General features: G+C 34.8%; 2 protein-coding genes across 2 annotated transcripts; one reads left to right on the forward strand and one right to left on the reverse strand.

Moving 5' to 3' along the window:
• Nucleotides 1–485: 485 nt before the first annotated feature.
• Nucleotides 486–12,885, reverse strand: LOC121423015 (putative GTP-binding protein 6). The gene is made up of 9 exons (XM_041618285.1): nucleotides 12,707–12,885; nucleotides 7,942–8,837; nucleotides 7,288–7,499; nucleotides 6,512–6,601; nucleotides 5,879–6,108; nucleotides 4,860–5,068; nucleotides 3,799–3,950; nucleotides 2,680–2,835; nucleotides 486–850 (listed from the first exon to the last, which is right to left on the reverse strand). The coding sequence occupies exons 2-9, from the start codon at nucleotides 8,521–8,523 to the stop codon at nucleotides 700–702; spliced, it is 1,782 nt and encodes a 593-aa protein (XP_041474219.1). The 5' UTR covers nucleotides 8,524–8,837; nucleotides 12,707–12,885; the 3' UTR covers nucleotides 486–699.
• Nucleotides 12,886–13,102: 217 nt separating this feature from the next.
• Nucleotides 13,103–16,864, forward strand: LOC121422976 (transmembrane protein 220-like). The gene is made up of 6 exons (XM_041618229.1): nucleotides 13,103–13,235; nucleotides 13,658–13,687; nucleotides 14,215–14,275; nucleotides 14,693–14,834; nucleotides 15,820–15,879; nucleotides 16,556–16,864. Exons 1-6 carry the CDS (start codon nucleotides 13,134–13,136, stop codon nucleotides 16,719–16,721), a joined length of 561 nt encoding a protein of 186 aa, XP_041474163.1. The 5' UTR covers nucleotides 13,103–13,133; the 3' UTR covers nucleotides 16,722–16,864.
• The last annotated feature ends 4,459 nt before the right edge of the window (nucleotides 16,865–21,323 follow it).

Below are 21,323 nucleotides of genomic sequence, written 5' to 3' on the forward strand. Positions count from 1 at the left end.
CTGGGGTGGACTTGACCTTTAACATAAGTTTATACAGAACATAAAAAAGCAGAGCTTGAAAGATGAGAAAAGCTCTTTAAAACCATGTTCCAATGTGGTCTGATCAAAGCTAAAAACTGAAGGCATTTTTCGTGGACATACTTGGCATAGTCCTTTAGACCTGATATAAAGTAATTTTTTGTTTTATTCTTGCAAACAAGATAGGGTATCTCATAAAGATTTGATATAATGTTAGTGTGAAACGTGAGCGAAACATGAGCTGAAATTTCTTAATATTTCATGTATTTAGACCCCTGGACATTCTAAGCATTTTTTAAAAACAAAGATGCATACATGTATCTAACCAAGCAATGAATGAAAGTTATGATATACTGACAATCAGAAAAGGCGTTTTTTTTAGGACCGTTTGCAGGCACTCATGAAGAAGATAGGATTCTTTAGCTTTAATGACCCAATGGCTGTTTACTACAAAGCATAATTTTAAAAAATACTTTGACAGCCAATATAACAGCTAGTTAAAGCATCCATCATTTTCTTTTCGGTTATATGCCTCTAGTGTTTTATTCATTCATACAGTTTTACTCTACGTACATGTCAAAGAGCTTCCATATGTCCGCATTCATTGCTGTTTTCTTTTTTTTATAATGACTTTTTGAGATCGTGGGTAATCTAAATGCAGGTTTGGGTATCTGATTACACTTAAGAGTTGACTTGTCTTTGAATAAGGTTGCCATACTTTGCCGTGAATTTTGAGTACGCAGTAGCACTGAACACAGCTGACACAAGTAGATGCTCTGTGTCGCCCTCTATAGTTGCAATGTCTTGGACGGTTGCCTCCTTGTACAACCAGCTGAAAAAAAAAATATTTGAAGAGAAACAATCAAATCTATCCATCAGTCATTTTTATTTTATCGTTAGTAATTAAATTATACAATCTATTAATATTTACTGTTTTTTTATTCATTTTTTTTTAGTTAATTTTATGGTATGTGGGTTGGGTAGTTATAGTGATCCTGTATTACATGTTGTTATTATTATTTCATTGTCATTGATGGAAGTTTTTATCTCTTTTTATTAATCTAGAAAATTGTATTACGGTATGTATCCCAGTATTCTCTACTAATCTTTACTTTCCTGGGTGACCAAACATAACAAACATGCTGCTCTTAAGGGCAATTGGTCAACCACTGTTTAGTCAAAATTATCACAATAGTCAGTGTTTCCCTTTGAAAGTAACTATGAATAAACACTATAGCTTTCCTAGGATTTCACAAACATTAAAACTGATTACCCCTATTTCTTCCCTGCATTTGGGAGTCATCATTCAGTTGAATATTCCTTTAAATTTGTCAAATCTCACTCACGGCCCATGCTGTTATGTCTTAAGGTATTCAGCCCCCCAAAAAAAATATATTTTTAACTTTCGGCGACTACATGTACCTTTCACCACATCTTACTACCTGAATCTGCAACTCTGGATAAGCTTTAACATTGCAACCAATCACGATTTTGAGCATTTCAAGGGTGAAATTGCCCCAAGCCCCCATGTATATTTCCCCCCCCCCCCACAAAAATCACATATTATACAAATAGCGAATAGGCATGAGTGCGATAGTGCAAGATTTCGCATAAGGTGAAAGAAAGATGCTCTATTCAACGAGGCGTTAGCCGAGTTGAATAGAGCATTTCTTTCTTTCACCGAATGCGAAATCTCGCACCATTGCACGAATAAGAATATTCGCTATTTGTGTTGTACAACGCCTCGGAATCTAGTGAAAATATGAAAAATAAGAGTTTTTCCCTCCAGTAATCTATGAAAAGGGAGCAAAAATATTGAAGGCGAAAAGCAAAATCCCACAAGTGCACATGATCTTGGACAGCATTGCACATTTAGCCAGCGGGCTGTATGTGCATTGTAGTATCTTTGCCTTATTCAATGAAATCGCATTGTGACGTCACCTCCTAAAGCCGTGCAATGGTACATTTTGGATGGTACGTCTTGCGTGCAACGGTAAGAATGTTTGACATTCAGCCTCCCATTTGATCGCTTACAACAGGCTAAGTAGGCAATGTACAAAATTATCACCCGTATCAGACATCTGAGCTGGTCATTTACAAAACCGTATTGCCCTACATTTTCTGAATATCGGGAAGGGTAGGTATATTGTTTGTATTTTCCTCGGTCTCAATGCGCGTATTTACTTTGCATGCAGAGACGACGCAAAATATACCTTTGTATTTTCCCTGGTCTCACATCCGGGCATTTGAGGATGCGTATAAAGAGATACGCTTCATAAGAACCTGCGCGCCAACAATATACGTCATAATAAAGACATCACTGGATCCAAGCGCTTGCAAGAACGTCATAATGGTAAAGTGCAGAGCCTAGACCCTTATATTAACAAGACACAATATAACTATTTTAAAAAGAAATATCACCATTATCACGATTTTTGCTCTAGATATCTGATTTGGATGATAATAAAAATATTGACTGGCCCTTCTTTCGGGGAACATCAAATATATTGCCCTTAAAAGACCCATATTGCCCTCGTCTGAAGACTCGGGCCAATATGATTCTTTTGCTGGCAATATATTTGATGTTCCCCTCAAGGCCAGTCAATATTATATAAGTGAATATCGGTGGCACATGTATCATTAAATGAAAAAAAAAATTACCTGAGATGTGTACCAGCCTGTGGAATTCTGACATCACAAGTGACTCTCTTGGTGACCTCTATTAGTTTCAACTCTATAGCCTCTCTCAACTGCTTTAATCCGGTTCCCTGGATGGCAGAAACTGGGTAACATTCATCTTTTGATGCAAGTTCAGACCTATAAGATTTTAATGAAAAAGACTTTAAACTCATTTATTGAATATTGTTACAGAGCTGCCAACCTGAACATTTCAGTATTTTCAAGGCTGAAAAATCAGTATTTTGATGAGGAAATTAGTATTTTCACAGGAATACCATGCTAGCGTTGTGTGTTAGTGTGCCTCACCGCTGTGTTCAGTGCAGGTTTGAAGGCAGTTGGAAAATACTATGTCCATCGGAAAGGACGCAAATGTTGGTCCCGTGTATAGGAGAGTCACAACCTATGCACGTTAAAACCAATACACTATTCATCAAAGAGTAGGGTGTTCACCTGGTGTATTGCACCTGCCAGTCCCCGGTACTACAATACTGCAAGAATCTTCAGGATTGAAGGAGGCAGTCAGTGTAGCTTGGACAACACATAAAGTGAAACTTTAGAAATCAGTATTTTGCATGAAACCATCAGTATTCAAGGAAAATCAATACTACTTGGCAGCTCTGTTGTTATCCATTTTTTTTTTTGGGGGGGGGTAGGGGATGAAGTGAATCATGTTTTTTTTTTGGAAATGTGTATAGGCCCACCAAGAATGATGGATTGCTGGTCCTACATCATCATGAATCCAGCAACTATATCAATAATACTTCTTGATGTTTGTATATGCTTCATCAATCAACATGTTCCTTTAAAAAAAAAATCATTGTTTTTTTTTCCTGGTGTATCTTTTATGATTGTGTGATATGATAATCTGTTGGTTGTAATTTTTTGCTTATATATCATCTATATATTATTGTATTTGCCTTTGTTTATACTTTACACTGGTTTTTCAATCTTTGGACTGTTTTGCCAGTTTTCTTTATTGAATATATATCATACTACTACTGAAGAGGACATGACAAAATGATTTAGAATGATTTTATAAAATCAGAAAGGTTAGAATACATTCTAGGACATAAAGAATGAGTAAAGAAAATCATCCTATACCTGTTTTCCATGAGATCAATCTTATTATTAACCTCAATCATGTTGTCTATGAGACGCTGATTGACCCCAAGGTCATGAAGAACACTGAGAACCTGAATCCGCTGACTCTCTGCTTCAGGATGACTTACATCTCTAACATGCACTAGAAGATCCTGTCAACATTTAAAAAATAGAAGAATAAAAAAACATGTGGTTCTATTTTGGTCAATCCAAATGTTATCTTTATACACCTACATAGATCAAAATTATCTGTGTTGATATTATGCTGGAATTGATGCAGACAAAGGAAATAATTACTTCGGGATCATAGAAAGGGTGAATTTATTATAATCACAGCTTTATTACAGTCAAAAATGGGTTCAAGGATGTAGCCAATAGTGAATTAGTATGCAAGTCAAGAAGAAAAAAAGTCATCAACCCAAATATTAGGGGGGACAAGAGACATTTTAAGGGGGGGTCCACCAGAATTTAGGGGGGGATGCAGACAACCAAATTGACAGGCAAAAAAAAGAAAATAAAAAGTTATCAACTAAAACTTACCACCTCCCCCCCCCCCCGCTTCCGCCGCCTATAATCAGCTATTTTCGACTATATTTTGTTTTTTAAAAAAATTAAAGGTTCGGTCCTTTTTCATCATCTTTCTATATAACTTCCATTTGGAAGGATATTGAAATGTCTTGAAATGATTATTTAATGTGTGAATGTGTGCATTCAATAAAACAAGGCCAGTCAGTAATACAATCACTTACTATGGTCTGTGTTCTGAAATCTAGTTTAAAAGTTTAAATAGACTATGGTGTAACACTGAGCTAAAATTATGCTAAACCAAAAATGTCGTAACTTTGTTTGAATTGTACATTTCCAATGTTAACTGTGCTCTTTTGTTATGCTTTAAACTGTTTATGTTACTATTTCCAGATAGTTCTGAATTATTTGAATGGTGGATGAGCTAATAAACCGAACCTGTATTTGTGTCACAACTGGTCATCTATCATTAAACTGCAACTTTAAACCGGAGTTAAACCTGATTTCTGAATATATATTCTAGAAAAAGGACTCACGGCATGAAGGACATCTTCTAGTGTAGCTGCAAAAGATGCAATCAACTGATGAGGTAAATCTGAGATGAATCCAACCGTATCAACATAGATAACAGGCATTCTATTAGACAGGTAACCCGCATGGGACGTTACGTCCAGCGTTGCAAAGAGTTGGTCCCTAGGTTCAAGTCTTGCATCTCCAGTAAGTGCTTTTATAAGGGAGGTCTTTCCTGGAAAGGTTGGAGGAAATGGACAATACATGTCAATTACAGGTTAATAAATTAAGCAATTACAAATACGAAAATAATTATGCAAAAAGCATGAATCTACTCAACTTTATTTTTCTTTTTTTGAGGGGGATGGGGCTACTTGTCACAAAGCACATGTACTGCCAATATCTGCAACATATATGTTTTTACATCACAATGAATGGGGATATTTTGGGCTTTGCCGACTTGCTCTCTTTTATTTTTTTAGGGCTCTTTTGAGAATTTCTAAAATATTGCCCCAAGCCTCTGCATATTTTTTTTTCCAACTCATGAACAGGACCTGAGCTCCGCAGCACAAAGTTTTGCGATGAGTTGCAAATATGAAAGATCAGCACTGATTGGTTCCTGGTCAGAATTTTAAACAAATTTTTTGATTTGTTGTAAAATTTGATATTGATTGGTCAATTCATTAATAGTGATTGATTGCTAATCTTTGTGTTACGGAGCCAGGTAGTGCCTGTGTACAGAACGTACAGGTAAGCTTCATATATCAGTTAAGAAAATAAGGTGAGAAAATTAAATGCATGAAATTAATTGGCTAAAGTAATATCATTTCCCATCTCTTGTTATCTTTTACATTGGATGTTTATCATCTAATGGTGCTGTCACATTTCCTCTACGGCGGCCCTATGGCGAGCCGAAAACAGCAGTTTTTTTGTACCAGCTACATATAGGTGGTTTGAATAAAACAGCTGTTTTCGACTCGCCGTACGGCAGCTGGAGGGAAAATGTAACTGCGCTATAAAGCTTAGCTGAGGGTCATCTCGTTACCAGCATTTGTGTATCCAACAACACCGACATGTGGAAAGTGTTTTCTCTCTCTGCCTTTCCTCAACAAGTCTCTCTTTCCCTTCAGCTTCTCAAGAGCTTTTCTGAGAGCGCCCTCTTTGTCTCGCAGCAAACGTTGTTTCTTCTCCAGCAAGGTTTCTCCTCCACCGCCTATGTACTGGTGGGCTCCACTCTGCTGATCCAGGTCAAGGGTTTCTTGCTGTAAATGCAACCTACAGAGTGATGATAAAAATTATTCAAAGTGGTAATCTCTTGCCTGATGTCAAACATCTCTTCAAATATATTTAACAAATTTTACAGAATCAAGACACAGAAATGAAATATATGCAACATATATATTCTTTTATTTTCATTTTGAATGGGAGATCTAAACAGGAATCATTATTTCAAAATGATATGCACAAAATTTTGAATGTGATCTTTCATACAAGATCAAGTCCACCCTTAACATATTTGAATGAGTTAAGAAAAAATATTAGACTGCAAATAAGAGAGTCTAAGATTTTACATACTCTTTACTTCTTTTGAGAGAGAGAGAGAGATGTGGAGAAAAAGCAGCTAGGGATGTACCGATAGATGGAAAGAGTAAACAGAGGGGGAGGAGTGTACTCTCACCTTCTAAAATGTAACTCAGCCAAAGCTATCTGTAGCTTTGCTTCCTTAGATGATGCATGCTCCTTGAAGATCTGAAGAACAACACTGTACCTACATGTACAAAAAAATAAGAAAATAAAATAAGCGAGTTCATCAGTGATCACAAAAATTAACTCTACTACTATTAAGGACCAAGAATCTGTGATGAAATATTTAGTTCCCCTTCTCACAATGATGGCTTAAGTCTAGTGTGTAGAAACAGAGTATGATTTTTTTTCACTATGTACAGCACTTATTCACCATAGCAATAATTATCTGCATAGCAATGCACATTTGATTCATTTCATTCACTAAAAGGTAAAAGCCAATGAGGATTGAATTACAGCATTGAAACTCTTTTAATTTAAAAAAAGTCTTCCAACTTAATCAGAAAAGTTTTTTCAAATCTCATTGCCACTTTTATTGCCATTGTGATTGTGTGTGCCCATTGTAAATGTTCCCCATATATGCTGTCATAAAGAAATGTGCCCTATAAAACATGTCCTTGACCTGTAAATATCTCAATTTAAGACCTGTATCAACCCCTTGCTACATAATGCTGTAATTCTCATAAACTTTGTGCAGGGATCACCCTCTTTCCAGCAGGCGTTGGCTTAAATAAATTCTCCAAGGACAATTTCAGAGACACTTCAAACCTCATAAATCTGCAGATTTTTTTTTTTTTTTTTGGGGGGGGGAGTTGTGGGGAGTCATTCATACCTCATGATCAATAGATTTTTTTCAGAATTGAAATGTACCTATCATAAACCGGCATTCCCCATTGCTCTTCCATAGTCTTCTTCTGCAACCCGCTCAATCTATCAACGTTCAAGAACACACTGGTTATATCTGGTCGAGACCGAATCTGGGCAGTGAGTTCATCAAAAGTGCCTTGGCCAAACATGTACTTTTTGCTCAGAGATTTGGCAGGAATCAGTCTGCTGTCAACCAGTGACCAGTCTTGAAGTGTCTGTATCAATGTCAAATTGAAGCTTAAATATTAGAGCACTATGAATTGAGCCAAACAATACTGTGTCAAGCGAGGAGTAATATGACTGATGATAATATACATGGGATAATTACTAGTGACCTAAAGCTTGAAACTAAGTAAATGCAATTTGGATTAAATCAGAAATGATAGCATATGCTTCTGTTTAATAATTTTCTGAAACAACAAATAGAACATCACACGCTGTATGACCTATATTGACCAATTCAATTTAATAAAACATCAGTGTAAAAATTACCTTTCATCCAGATTAAGTCACCTGAAATGCTTTTCAAATGATCAGTGAGGCTTGATTACCTCATTAATACTATCAAAATTTGGATAGATTCAAGCCTGGAAAAGTTATGCCCAAGTCTCCAGACAATAAATACAGATTAAAAGAAAAAACAATCTTAATACCTACTGTAACAAGAGACTGTGCTTCTGTTAATTTCAGCTCACTGTCTTTCTTGTCTCTTCTCCCAGTTTTAAGTACAGGTTGAATAACTAGAACATGATGACCTTTCAAAGCATCGTGTTCTCTCCTCAAAAGCTCATTTGCATATTCCATGACTTCGTCTCCATACTCCAGTCCATCACCATCAAGGTCATCAGCTAACATTTCATTCCTGGTATTTTCCATTGAAGTCCTACTCTTTCGCTTGCGATGGGATATGGGTGATTGGTGCAAGGATCCCTTTGGTGGTGAACATTGAATTTCTCGAGGAATTCTTATAAACAAGCCGGGGGCGCTTTGACGAAAACATTGATTCCTTGAAGACACATGACACAAAGAACTCCTTGCAGCCAGACGTGGTGAAGACAATGAATTCATTTTCCTTGTAGTCAGGTATGGAGAAGACATTAGATTCATTCTAATCAAACTAGGTTTCTCACCAATTTTTCTAAAAGGCTCGGAAACTCCATTAACGCACCCATTACGAAATGGTAGATGAAGAAGAAATCTCCTGGGTATTCCCAGTCTCAGAAGATATGGAGCACTCATTGCATTGTGCGATGTTGAAGGGTCAAATGATGAACCACTCAAATAGCATAGAAGGGATTCTACACACAAGAGTCTGTTCCTACGGGAAGTCACTTAAAAACCAAAATCTGCAGTAGATAGTCATTCTTTTTGTATAATTACAACTCTAGAACATGAAGAACATTTTAAAATCATTGTCTGAAAATCTATCTATTTGCCCTTGAGGTGAATTGATCCACAGTCCACACAGGTATGCATGTCGGCCAAGACATCCAACTTCTTTAGTCTTCTCTGATAGGATTGACACTTTTCACAGAGGCATTTCATGTTCAGACCTTTGGGTGAAAATTGAATAAAAAAGAAAGAATAAAAATTACATACCGTAGAATGATTGAGCTAAGAGATTGAAAACTGTTATAAATAAAAACTGAAGTATGAGTACATGAAATAGTACAATACAAACAACAAATATTGTTTGAATATGGTGAAGAAGCTCCCAACAAAATAAACAAATCAAAATATAATAGAAAAAAAAATTGTTGAAGTTTGAATATGTTTGAAGATGGTGGTGGGCAGCCACTTGCTATCTTGTTGCAACCTTCCATTAACAATAAAATGAGAAGAAATTGTCAAATAAGAACTTTAAGTGAAGTAGAACGCCTCTGGCAGGCTCACCTGCATTACGCAAAATTTCGATAAAGGAGCAGTGCTGCCTTTGAAAACAACTAATGAATAATTATAGAAAGCACTAATATGATAATAAAATATTATCGACCCAAACTGACCTTTGACCATGATCATGTGACCTAAGCATGTGCAAAACAATCATTCATAGGCTTATGTCAATGTTTCATGAGCTAGATCCATCAATTTTCTATGTTATGATGCCCATTCAACACAAACTCCCAACACGGCCAGAGTTCATTGACCTTTATTAAAGGTCATCAAGTGTTTGTTTCATCATATACTATAATAGAAATGCATATCAATCATAATAATCCATGTAAAACTTATTGTTTTTGGTTTACATCCAGTTAATTATAAATTTTGATGAAATTTCACTTTCACTATTTGTTTAACACATGGAATTATTTGCAAGACATCTTTCATAATATTTATAAGGTTGTAAAGTGTTTGCTATGTTTTGTTTCATTGTAAACTAGTAAAAAATATATCAAGTTAATAATACAATATGATGAAATTTCACTTTCCCCATTGATTTTACACAGTATGCATAAGCGTGGACGTTTACATTTTTAAGCTACTGCATAACAATGAGTTCTATCATCTCGTTTATGGCTAATAAAACTTGATAAGATACAAGATATAATATAAGACATAATTGCCCGGCAATGCAACAAAATGACTAAATCAGGGGCCGCGGAAGCGGGGGGCTTCAGCCCCCCACTTTTTCCAAAAACCATGTACAAAAACGTAAAAATTACCATATGATTGTGATTTTTTGCATCATCAGCCCCCCCCCCACTTTGAAAACCGTTCCGCGGCCCCTGTAAATGAATACCTGACAAATAAAATAAATTCACTTTTCACACGCAGCCTTTCATATTTTCTTTTTTAGTTTCATCCACTCAGACACATTGATTTTGTAATTTTTGTTTACTCCATTTAAATTTCAAATCCTATTTTTACCTCAACAAATAAAACATATAAGGCATAATTTGTAAAATTATGATTTAAAATTTGCATTCAATAGAACATTCAATAGAATTCAGAATATTGAAATATGTTAAAATTACATACTGGTAGATACATCAATTTTTATTTTCGGACATGGGTCTCTTTAGTTGAAATATCAATGAAAAGTGTCCTTAAGAGGGCACATGTTCTAGATAAGGAAAATCACAATTCATCTATCAAATACATTCAGCTTACCACCTTTCCGAAAAATATGCCGGAAAATAACGAATTTCGTTGACAAACAGGCCAGATTATTCTTCGATCACCATCAGCGCATCTACAGCCGAGCTAGTGTACGAATGTGCCAGCCAATCCGCCCGCGTGTGCACGTCCGTATGCCCAGCTGTAACTGACAGCGATCAAAGTACATGTAGAACCTAGCTGATCCTGAATGTTTTTCATCAAATTTCGCTATTTTTCCAGCATATTTAACAAAAAGGTGGTGAGCTGATTGTATTTGATTTAAAAATATGAAAATGTTGAAAAACTCCTCTGAAAGAAACATCGGATTTATCACTCTAGCTCCATACATGTCAGATCAATTCAACAAACTGTACTAAAGAAAAAAATATTTGATCTCCAGTTTATTATTGAAATAGAGTCTATATGATTTTATGAAAAGTCATCATAATATTAATAAACATTATTTATATCATTAATAATCGTTTCAAACAGTACTACTTTCAATTATTCATGCATGTAACTATTTCATTTACTAATTATTTCTCGATCCAAATGTTTAATTGTATTAGTTATTTTATCCTGTACATACATTGTAACCATTGCAATTCAGTCTTTGGACTGCGAGCATGGATAATTTTAATAAAATCCTTCTAAAAAAAAAAAATTAAAAAAATATAGCGCTTATCACAAAGAATGTCTCTAAGCGCTTTCATTCCGTAATAAGGTTCAGGCAACGACCAAATTTTTTGCCCATACTCGAGACGATAGGGCTTCGAGCTCGAGATCAAACAATGACTGTCACAGACAGCTTGGGAGACAAAATTTCCAGCATATCCTGGTTTAAACTTTTAAGTCACCACTCCATTCGCTGCCACTTATTTCATCAGCGGCGGGGACTTCTTTCCTCTCCCATTGTATGGTAGTGGATCGTATTACTGAACACTTTTCAATGAATTTGATCATATCAAACACATTTAATATTCCAATAAAATTCACTAAACTTTCACCATAAACACACAAATACCTACAAAATATAAATATGCAGAAACTTTGCCGAAAATTGTTTTTCATTTATAAGATATCAGCTTCCAATCGGACCCCTCTTCACAAGTGAAAAATTTTGGTCACTTGAAAAAGGTATCGTGTTACCGAACGTGTGTTTTCTATGGAAAAGTTGGGATAACAAAGTCACTGATGAGCTATTTTTACCATATTTGTTTGTTTTGAGGATATAAAGACTTCGAAAATGTGTTTTTGATCATTTTTCTATTCAAGTTCCCTTTGGAACGATGTTGCTAAGGTTTGAGTGCATTAGATCATTTTTTGACGCATTATGATGCGCGCGTTCAATAATACAACTACAACTAGTACAAGGCCGGTCGGTAAATCACTCACTATAGGTTACATAATGAGCGCACACCCAGGCCCCAGCGACACATCGACACACACGAGAACAGAAGGGAGATGACAAAATCACAAATTTCAAAATAAGACCAAATAAAAATGCGTCATTGTCCGTGAAACGGAAAGCGCTGCGTGCTAATTTGTCGCCAATCTTCCCATCTCCGAAGAATGGTCAAAGGACATTCCTATGACTGTATCGCTGATCTTGTCATGAAACAAGCCCAAGGTGAAGGTTAATGTCCGAGCTGTTACTATTTTAGTTTCGCGCCTAACAACAGTAATTGTAGCAGTGCAGTGTTAGGTGCCACTCATTCAATGAACAAGGCACTCATTCAATGAACAAGGTTATAATATAACCTCGTTCTCACTTATATCTCCATGTGTGGCAAAATAAGGGTGGAAATGTTTGGCTTATTTTCTCTTTTTCTTTGGGGCGAATGCTTGATTTTTTTTGCACTGACAATTTCCATTTGTATTATTCATACAACTTGACTCTTATTTAAATTTGATTCTTTAAATCATTTTTTTCTTAATTAAAAATAGAGATCAAAAAATGAAAATTTTCTTGCCATATTACTTTCCACCAATAGAGGGCGTACAAAAAATATGCCCCAAATTCAAGTTTTTGAGCGCTCTGATGAATACAAAAATTATTCCCAAGTTACTAATGAAAAATAAATTGCAACTGTATGGAAATTAGTAATTTTGGTCACAAAAGTGATATTTTAATGATTTTTTAAAGTGTGTGCTCTGTACAACATTGGCATACCATAGTCCTACCTGTAGATTCCCCACAGGCAGGGTGGTAGCAGTGAACAAGTGTTAGGCGCAAAACTAAAATTTAACTAGGGCCCAAGTTAGGCTAACACAAAAATAAACGCGTGGGGCACGAGCAATGACATGAGAGAGATGTTCTTACCCTTTTCCCTGCAAATGTAAGACAAATTAAGTTTCAACTGAGTTGTTGCAACCTTGCTTTCATCAACGCCTTATTTTCCTGAAAAAAGTGTGTTTTTCTAGCCAAACGTTCTTTATTTTTACCCAAATTAGTTTGAATACGTACGGACTGGTCACGTAAGTTATGGTACGCGGTAAGTTCAAGAATTCTGTGGAAATATATCTGAAAAAGCTGCAATTTTTTAAAAGAGCAGCTTTTAATTGAACTAGAGTAAAGTGTAGCTAAAATACCTATTTATGATAGTAATCTTTTATTATGATTTAAGAGCTGATATGACAAATATATAGCAAAATTTTCTTCATCTAAAATTTCAATATTTTGTTTATTTTAATTCTTTTTCGGAATCAAGTGGCACACCATACCATAATTCTACCAGCAGAATGATTTCATGATCACGATGGATTTCTCTGCAGTTGTGGCTGTTTACAATTTATGGCGCATAGGAAATCTGTTCATGGCAATCTTCTTTTCTCTTGCATCATATGTACAAGTAGGTTTCAATCGTCAAATAGCGTTTAGTATCTTAGACTAGAGTTTTAATCGTCAATTCTGTTCACTTCTCAGTTCTGATGTTATGCTGTATCGCTCAGACAGTCCCACATGTAAGATATGGTGTAACTTTTCTTACTGTTAAAATCATTTGTGTGTCTCTCTCTCTGTCTGGTCTAACGTTGTCGTTAGATTGGATTTTTTTTTAACAGTTATCGAGTTTGGCGTTTGTAGGCATTAAATTAAGTGAAATGTGACAGAAACAAAGAACCTAAAATTATATGACTGTGAATGTGATCAGCAGTAGATGTAGAAGAACTGGGACACATAACGTTAGATTATTTTTAGGCCTATATTTATATTCTCGATTATATGAAGTTATTTTCAAGCATAATGTTTACACTTCTTTTTTAATATTTGCAGCACAATGACCCCGATGCAGGAATATGGATGGTAGGTATTCCCCTAATTCTTCTCATCATAATTCATATTTCCTCTTTGTTATGGAAAACCAATACTAAATAGGCCTATAATATTTTGACAATTATATAATTTTAAAGTTCATGTGATAGTGATAGGTAAACAAAAAGGAACATGATTAATTTGCTTTTTATAGTGAAAGCAAATGGCATTCTAAATTTATGCTAAATGTGTTTATTTTTCTGAGTTAAATTTGGTATAATTTAAGAGCTAAACTCCCATATATTATGATTTGCTTACTAGTCTTTTGTTAAATTCAAAAGATTTGATTTGAAATATTTCATGTATCAATATTATCTGTCCATTATTAATCAGTGTATTACATGTATGTTCTTTGTAACTTTGAATGCAGCTTTTATCTTCTGTATTTCTTTGCAATTTCTTTAGTATTTTTTATTATTTGATTTTTTATACTGTTTTTATGTAATTAGCATGTAATATTTTGACGAATTTGCAAATATCACTTGAATTGAATTGAATCATTGATAATTTTTTTCCAGCTGGCCTATGGCATTCCAGCATTTCTCTGTGTAGCACAGTGTATGAAGCCAAGCATATCAGGTAACAGAGATTACTCATATGAGAGGTATATTTTTGGATTGCCTAAAGTTATTAAATACAATGGTAATAATAGATGGGAATTATAGTGTTGGCTTTTCCATTAACTTTATAACTGATGCATTTAATCTATGTGAAATGATATCTTTGACACTCTGAACTTATCACAGTACACAGTTTTTATCTTATAATTATCGTTTGCTAATATTTCTTGAGGTGAATTTGTTGTGGGAATAAATACTTTATTAACATGACCCCAGTTACATGCATTATCCTTGAATATCAATGTGTCATGATTTTTTTTTAAATCTTGTTTTGTATATTTGCCCTGTGTACATTATTGGTAAAAATATTGTTCATAGGATAAACAAGACAAAAAAGACATTTTTTACACTATTTTTCCTGACATTTCTTCTCCAGAAAATGTGGTATGGCGTTACATGACAGTGCTTCATCTGGTGCTTTGTGCCTGTGGTGAGGGGTATATTCTATCTCACAGCTACCTCTCCAGTGGGGCCGCTGGTAAGCATGCCCAGCAGTGGTTTGAAAGAGAAGAAGCCAGGTAAGGATAAATTTATTGGGGATTATAATCTCCAGCATGATGGATTTCATCGTAAATAATCCTTTCTTTCTAACGCCCGCACTTCCTTGTCAGTAATACATCTTTATGTCAAAGAGAAGTATACCGAATGTTTTTACTATTTCAAATTCCATGCACGAGAAATATAAACTACAAAATACTATTGCCTTAAGATTGTCAACATATTTTCTTTGATATTATTTATTGTAAGAATGGATTCTATATATAATATGTACATATATTTTTCTAAAATTTTAATGTATCATATATGTTACATGCATGACTATTTATCTGATACATATTTTGTTCATTGTCTCAAATTTGATTTGATCACAACCATTTTATTGGAGAAATAATTTCTCAAATTGCATATTATCTGAAGTATTAGGGTCAAAATTAGATTGTTACACCAGTATTATCATGTTTTTAAAAAGAGTAAAGAAAAGGAAAAGATTGTGAGAAGCTGGGATGGGGGATTTTACCTTTTATGCGAGATGAATAATTGTTATAGTAGAATTAATATGTGTAATATGAATTAGGGTGTTGATTTGTATCGGTACCTGTACTACGCAGTGGCGGAACCAGGGAGAGGCACAGCTGGCCCTTGTCTATTCCCCCTTTTGAGAGCCATAATCAAAATTTGTAATGTAAATATACAGTTTTTAGGTAAGTGTGCCCCCCCCCCCCCCTCTTTTGAAAGTGAGAAACTTTGAGGGGAAGGGAGTTTGCTTGTCAAATTTCCGCAAATGAAAATGACCTTCAATTTTAGGTGAAAACTTTTTTTTCTTGTCAAATTTTCATTGGGAAAATGTGCCCCCCCCCTTTAGAAAATCATGGATCCGCCCCCTGGTACTACCCTATAGAAATTCCCCTCATTATCTCCATTTTGCACATTGATATTTCTTTGTTCACCTTTTGGTTCTGTTTTGAATGCTATATTGCTGTTGTATTTTGCTGTATCTTTCAGGGAATTTGCAGGGCTTCTATTGGTCTGTATATGGCTAACCTTATGTATTCTACAAACAAAGTAAGCAGAAAGAGATATTCAACCTTGATAAATCATTAATATTTTTTGTAGAGTATGATTGTCTTATGAATTTATCTTACAGATATTTCATGCATTTAATATGGGAGTAATTTACTTGTTTATATGTCCATTTTTCTATGTATCTATCTGTTCATTATTATTTATTTTATATCAATTTATATATATATTTTTTTTGGGGGGGGGTTGGTGAGACAGGTTTATAATATACCGAGGTTTTTTACCTGACTGCTAAGAAAGCACTAATGCCTGTGAGCAAGCAACCAGGGGACCTCTCCGAGGGACCTGGTAATGAGGATAAATGCCTTACCAAAGGGCACTAGCTCACCAATTGGGAATCGAACTCGGATCACTAGAATCAGAAACCCCGCTCTACCGACTGAGCTATCACGCTTCCCAAATAGCAAGCATGAAATCCACGAATGGCAAAACTCTAGTTTTATATATTTTAAAGAAAAGATTTAGTGGATTCAGGTATCAATTTTAATGTTACATTAACTTTCAGGGTTTTTTTGTAGAAAAATAATAAATTCTATTCTGTGGTATGGCTAGAGTTGTTACCTAATTAAACTTGATAAGAGATCATATAAAAGAATGATTGAAATTATCATAAACATTTATTTCTTCATATTTATTTCTTTGTTTCTTTGCATTTCAGGACAAATAGAATGACAAGCCCTCCTCGGTTGGTAGTTTGGCTTGCTCTCCTCTTGATCATAACACCATTCATCCTATGGGCTTCCATCAACTTCAATAAACATTATGATGAGATTCAACCAGACCATTGCAAAGGATCACTAAAGATGCCCAGCTTTCAAATGTGACAAGAGTTCTTGTGAAAAATAAGGAAAGTTTATCTGGTGGAGCTCTCACAGTTAATTATTAAACCATTCTATTGTTGTTTTTATGGTTCCATGACGTCTGCTCCAGCGACAATTGCTCCGCTGTAAATTCCACTCACTAACAGAATTACACTCACTAACAACTTCAACCCTCGATTTGACATTATATCCTATCCCTAAACCTAACATAAAACCCTACTGCAGCCCTACCCCTGTATCTTAGACAAAATGAAGCCCAGAGCAAATCTGTTGTGTCACCGTTTTTATATAACCACCACTTGTAACAATGGAATAGTGAAATATACAGCAGGTTTGCAGATATACTAACATATCAATCAAGGTAGCTTTTTCATTAATTAAACTAATGGTTAAGTTACACAAGACATTACAAGTAAGTAGAATATGTCGTGCTAGAATATGAGCCCACAATATTGTTTTTCTTGAAGTTTCACGAGGTGAGACAATTTTTTTTATCCAATTGAATTGTATATGTGGCAAATTATATTCATGGAAATATGCTGATGCGTATATGATTAACGCACGTTGCTCTCAGAATGTGCGTTAATCTTATATATGGCAGTGTATTTCAACTTAATGACTGAAAGATGCAAGATGGCTTACCATACTTCAATCTGTCTAAAAATTATGTGTAACTGCTATTTAATGACAGAGCCCTGAGAAACAAGTCTGACTCGGCATGAGGGACTCGGACAGGGAAATATAGGAAAAAATATTGTGAGAGTGGTAAATACCTTGACCAAGAAAATATATAGATTTGTTTGAAGAATGGGGAATATCAGAAATGTAATAGAGCTGATAAGATAAACAAATGAATGTGAGATTTCAAAACACCAAGAGAATTATGTGTTAGGTAGTTTAAAATAAATGCAAGTATAGGTGATTTTATGCAAAACTATGCGGCAATTATTTTTTTGGTTTGTTTTAAACCAGTCTTACATCAATGCTTGGAACTCTTTTTTTCTGTATAAAAAGAACACTGAGTCTGCTCAAGTGCCAAGTTAGTCAGATCCATTTCTTAATAATATTTCATGTTTTAAAACCCACCCAAATACCAAACGGAGAAGTCTCCCATGCAGCTGGTCTGTATGAAAAGTAAATGGTGCTATTAAAGTGTGACAATTATTTGTATTCTATTGATGATATATGATCGATGCATTTTTCTTTTGTTAAATTATTGTTACTTATTATTAAGTAACATGAAAAAGCGACTACCGGTAATTGAGAAATCGACTTGACCCATTTCAGGGTGCAGAGAACAATATTTAATGAGGGGGCGCTGGGGTCCTTGTTCAGACAAATATTGAGAGGCATAGAAAATAACATTTAAACAAAATTCAGTGCAAGATGGTGGGGATTTTGGGAAGGAAAAAATTTGACAACCAAAATAAAAGGTTATTGCTCCCAAGTCTATGTCATTTAGGAGCATACGCAGCACCCCCTAACAAATTTTTGGGGTTGCTTCCCAGGCCCATGACCCTTCTGCAAATGTGTCATGAAATGAACAGTCAAAATTGGCTGTCTTTTCCATTTACCATGATATTCTAAATTTCTAATGTTACAGTCCCCCTCAAAATTAATCCAAACCAAAAATAATGTTAGAGCTTTAATCGGTCAGGAGTCTGTTTCGTTGGTGAGATACTATGCACAAGGAGGAATGCTCAAATTAGCAACAGGTTTCTGAAGTCTCATTATAAACCATCTTGTTGTACCTAGTAATAACATGTTATTGTCGGAAGGGAGAATTTAGTTGAAAATGCGCCATGAATTATCTGTATGCAAGGAACAGGGATCACCTGGGCCACCCAGTACGTGGACCAGCTTGTGCATACATGTTCTAATTGGATAGTCTAAAAAAATGCATTGTGGTCTAGTTGTTATGGCTCTCGTCTTTCAGTCTGAAGGACATGGGTTTTATTCCCAGCCATGTTGTGTTTTCCTTCAGCAAGAAATTTACCCACATTGTGCTGCACTCAACCCAGGTGAGGTGAATGGGTACCCGGTAGGAAGATATTCCTTGAATGCCTGAGCGCCTGTAGGCAGCACGGCTAAAGCCGGGGTAGTAATAAAAACATTATTTTAATGTGCAATTGAGTATATACATTACATATATAAATTATGCAACATAAATGTAAATTATTATAATGTATTATAATTTGAAGGACCAAATGTGAATTCATCAATGACCAAGCACTGCCTAATATAGAGTAAGTCTAGAGAAAGATATTAAGATCAGAAATGTGTGACAAAATTGTCCTTTTTGATGCATAATACAAAAATAACTTTCTTGCCATTCATTCCAAAAATCTCTTAAATACTTTTAATATTTTCAAGAAATCTTGAAGCCAAAAATTTCTCAACAGTATTTGGAAGTGGTGTAAGTTTGCTGCTTATAAAAAAATTGTACAATAGAGATCATGTTTGTGATATATTTAATTAATATGATTCTTAACATTCATAACCCACCAATTCTCAGTATGTGGAAACAAGTATACATATTTGTTGATTTATTATATCATGATTTAAAAGTTTGATATGATAATATCAAGAAAAATGTATGGATACACTAACATTTTTATTCTAAATATATCAGGGCCCCGTCTTACAAAGAGTTACTATTGATCCAATCAATTGTAAATCTATGGAAATCCATCAGTGTCATAATTTTTTTTACAGGAAATTTGCAAAATGTCCTTTGTAAAGAAAGGAGAACACACCAAATTGTCAAGAAATCAATGAATTTCTGGATATTTAATATGTTTAATCTGCTGGCTTTCAATAGTTGCGATTCAGATCAATTGCAATTCTTTGTAAGACGGGCCCCTGTTCTATTTTGTTTTTCAATTTTATATTCCTGACTAGTGAGAACAAGACAAATATCAAATTCACTGTGGTATGGAAATATGTGAAACATGTATTATAATTTGTTATTTAGTGTATTTGAAGAATAACAACTTTGGCAGCACTTGCTATCAAATTGATGTCACTTCTTTTTCACTGCAACATTAGATTGCCATTCACTAAGTGAAAACAATTTTAACAGATTTTTTAAAAATTCAGTACATGAAAATTTGTTCATGAATTGGGATAAGCATGTGATTAAATTTCCAAGTGTTTTTAATTATTCAGCATGATTTAATTGTTATTTACATGTACAATGAGGGATGATATGAATGATCTAAATAATGGATGAATGACTCATGACGATGAGAGTGATGACGATGAGAGTGATGACGATGATGGTTATGGTGATGATGATAGTGGTGATGGTGATGATGACGATGATAGTAATGATGCTGATGGTGGTGATGGTGATGATGGTTATGATGATGATGGTGGTGATGGTGATGATGGTGATGATGATATATCGATGATGCTGATTACGATGATGGTGATGATAATGAAGAAGATGGTGGTCAAGATAACTATGATGGTGGTGGTGGTGATGTTGGTGAAGATGAAATTGTCACTTACAAATTAATAAAATCCAACATTCTTATTACAAAAGCAACTTAAAAGTTTCGAAATTCAAAATACATGTATTCCATTTATTTACATCATCAACACTATCCACAATTTAAGATTGCCTGTACTAAATATTCATTAGTATGGCATAATACCATCATTTCAAATTTTCAATAGAAAGAAATAGTTTATAATTGGTCAAGTAGGGAAGGCCTACAATATTTCATAACTGGGAAAAAATACTGTCAGAGCTGCCAACTAGTACTGATTTTCATTTTGTTTTATTAAGTACTGGAAAAATGAGAAGAATCCTGATGGTTTCATGCAAATAACTGATTTCTAAATTTTCAGTTTTATGTGTTGTCATCTGGCATTTCTTAGAAAAAAACGATTTCCTCAATATACTGATTTTCAGCTTTTAACTCTTCATGCGTTATGTTCGCATTATTGCACGTCCGTAGGCGTGTTTCGTTCGCATTTTTGCACAACTACACATTTCCCATAGACGTCCCCTGTCCCATTGTTTTTGGAACAATTGCATGCCCCGGAGGGTGACTAGCTACAATGTATAGCCTGGCGTTTGTGTATACCGTACATGTGTAGCGATCGATAAATCGCGCGCGACATTAGTTTAGCGTTTGATGGATTATCGCAGTTTACAAATTACAGAATCGTTGAGTTTTCCCAAAAAATCAATACATCCTGATCACAGCCAGGAAGTTCATTGAAAAAGGAGAGGAGAAAATCAATAAAAACCCTTCTCACAAACAATACCATGGCCAGGTTTATTGTTAGGAGTCTGTTTTGTTGGAAGTATTACTAGGAGAAAGCATTTAGAAAATGTAAATTACTATACATTTTTCCATAATTAATCAATAAATTTAAATACGATAAGACAGCCCAGGAAACATTCTACAAGTTTGCTACATGTAACATTTTCTTTCAAAATGATCATATAAAAAGTAATGGCACCCTAAATAACAGTGTATGATACTGCGTAGAGGGGATCACGCTAAAATAATGCAACACACAGGGGGTTTACTGGTGAACGCATGAAGAGTTAAAATACTGGGGAGCATTTCATGAAATTTGACAAGTCCT

The sequence above is a fragment of the Lytechinus variegatus genome, chromosome 10 (assembly GCF_018143015.1).
Source record: "Lytechinus variegatus isolate NC3 chromosome 10, Lvar_3.0, whole genome shotgun sequence".
NCBI classification, from domain to species: Eukaryota; Metazoa; Echinodermata; class Echinoidea; order Temnopleuroida; family Toxopneustidae; genus Lytechinus; species Lytechinus variegatus.

Bases quoted from the DNA above. Each gene is read 5' to 3' on its own strand.
- LOC121423015 (XM_041618285.1), bottom strand. From the start codon at position 8,523: ATGAGTGCTCCATATCTTCTGAGACTGGGAATACCCAGGAGATTTCTT. The intron at 6,602-7,287 runs GTACATTTCAAT...TTGTACATGTAG, and splicing joins GGAATGCCGGTTTATGATAG to GTACAGTGTTGTTCTTCAGA. The intron at 851-2,679 runs GTAATTTTTTTT...TTTTTTTTTCAG, and splicing joins CAGGCTGGTACACATCTCAG to CTGGTTGTACAAGGAGGCAA.
- LOC121422976 (XM_041618229.1), top strand. From the start codon at position 13,134: ATGATCACGATGGATTTCTCTGCAGTTGTGGCTGTTTACAATTTATGG. The intron at 13,236-13,657 runs GTAGGTTTCAAT...TAATATTTGCAG, and splicing joins CTCTTGCATCATATGTACAA to CACAATGACCCCGATGCAGG. The intron at 14,835-15,819 runs GTAAGGATAAAT...TGTATCTTTCAG, and splicing joins TTTGAAAGAGAAGAAGCCAG to GGAATTTGCAGGGCTTCTAT.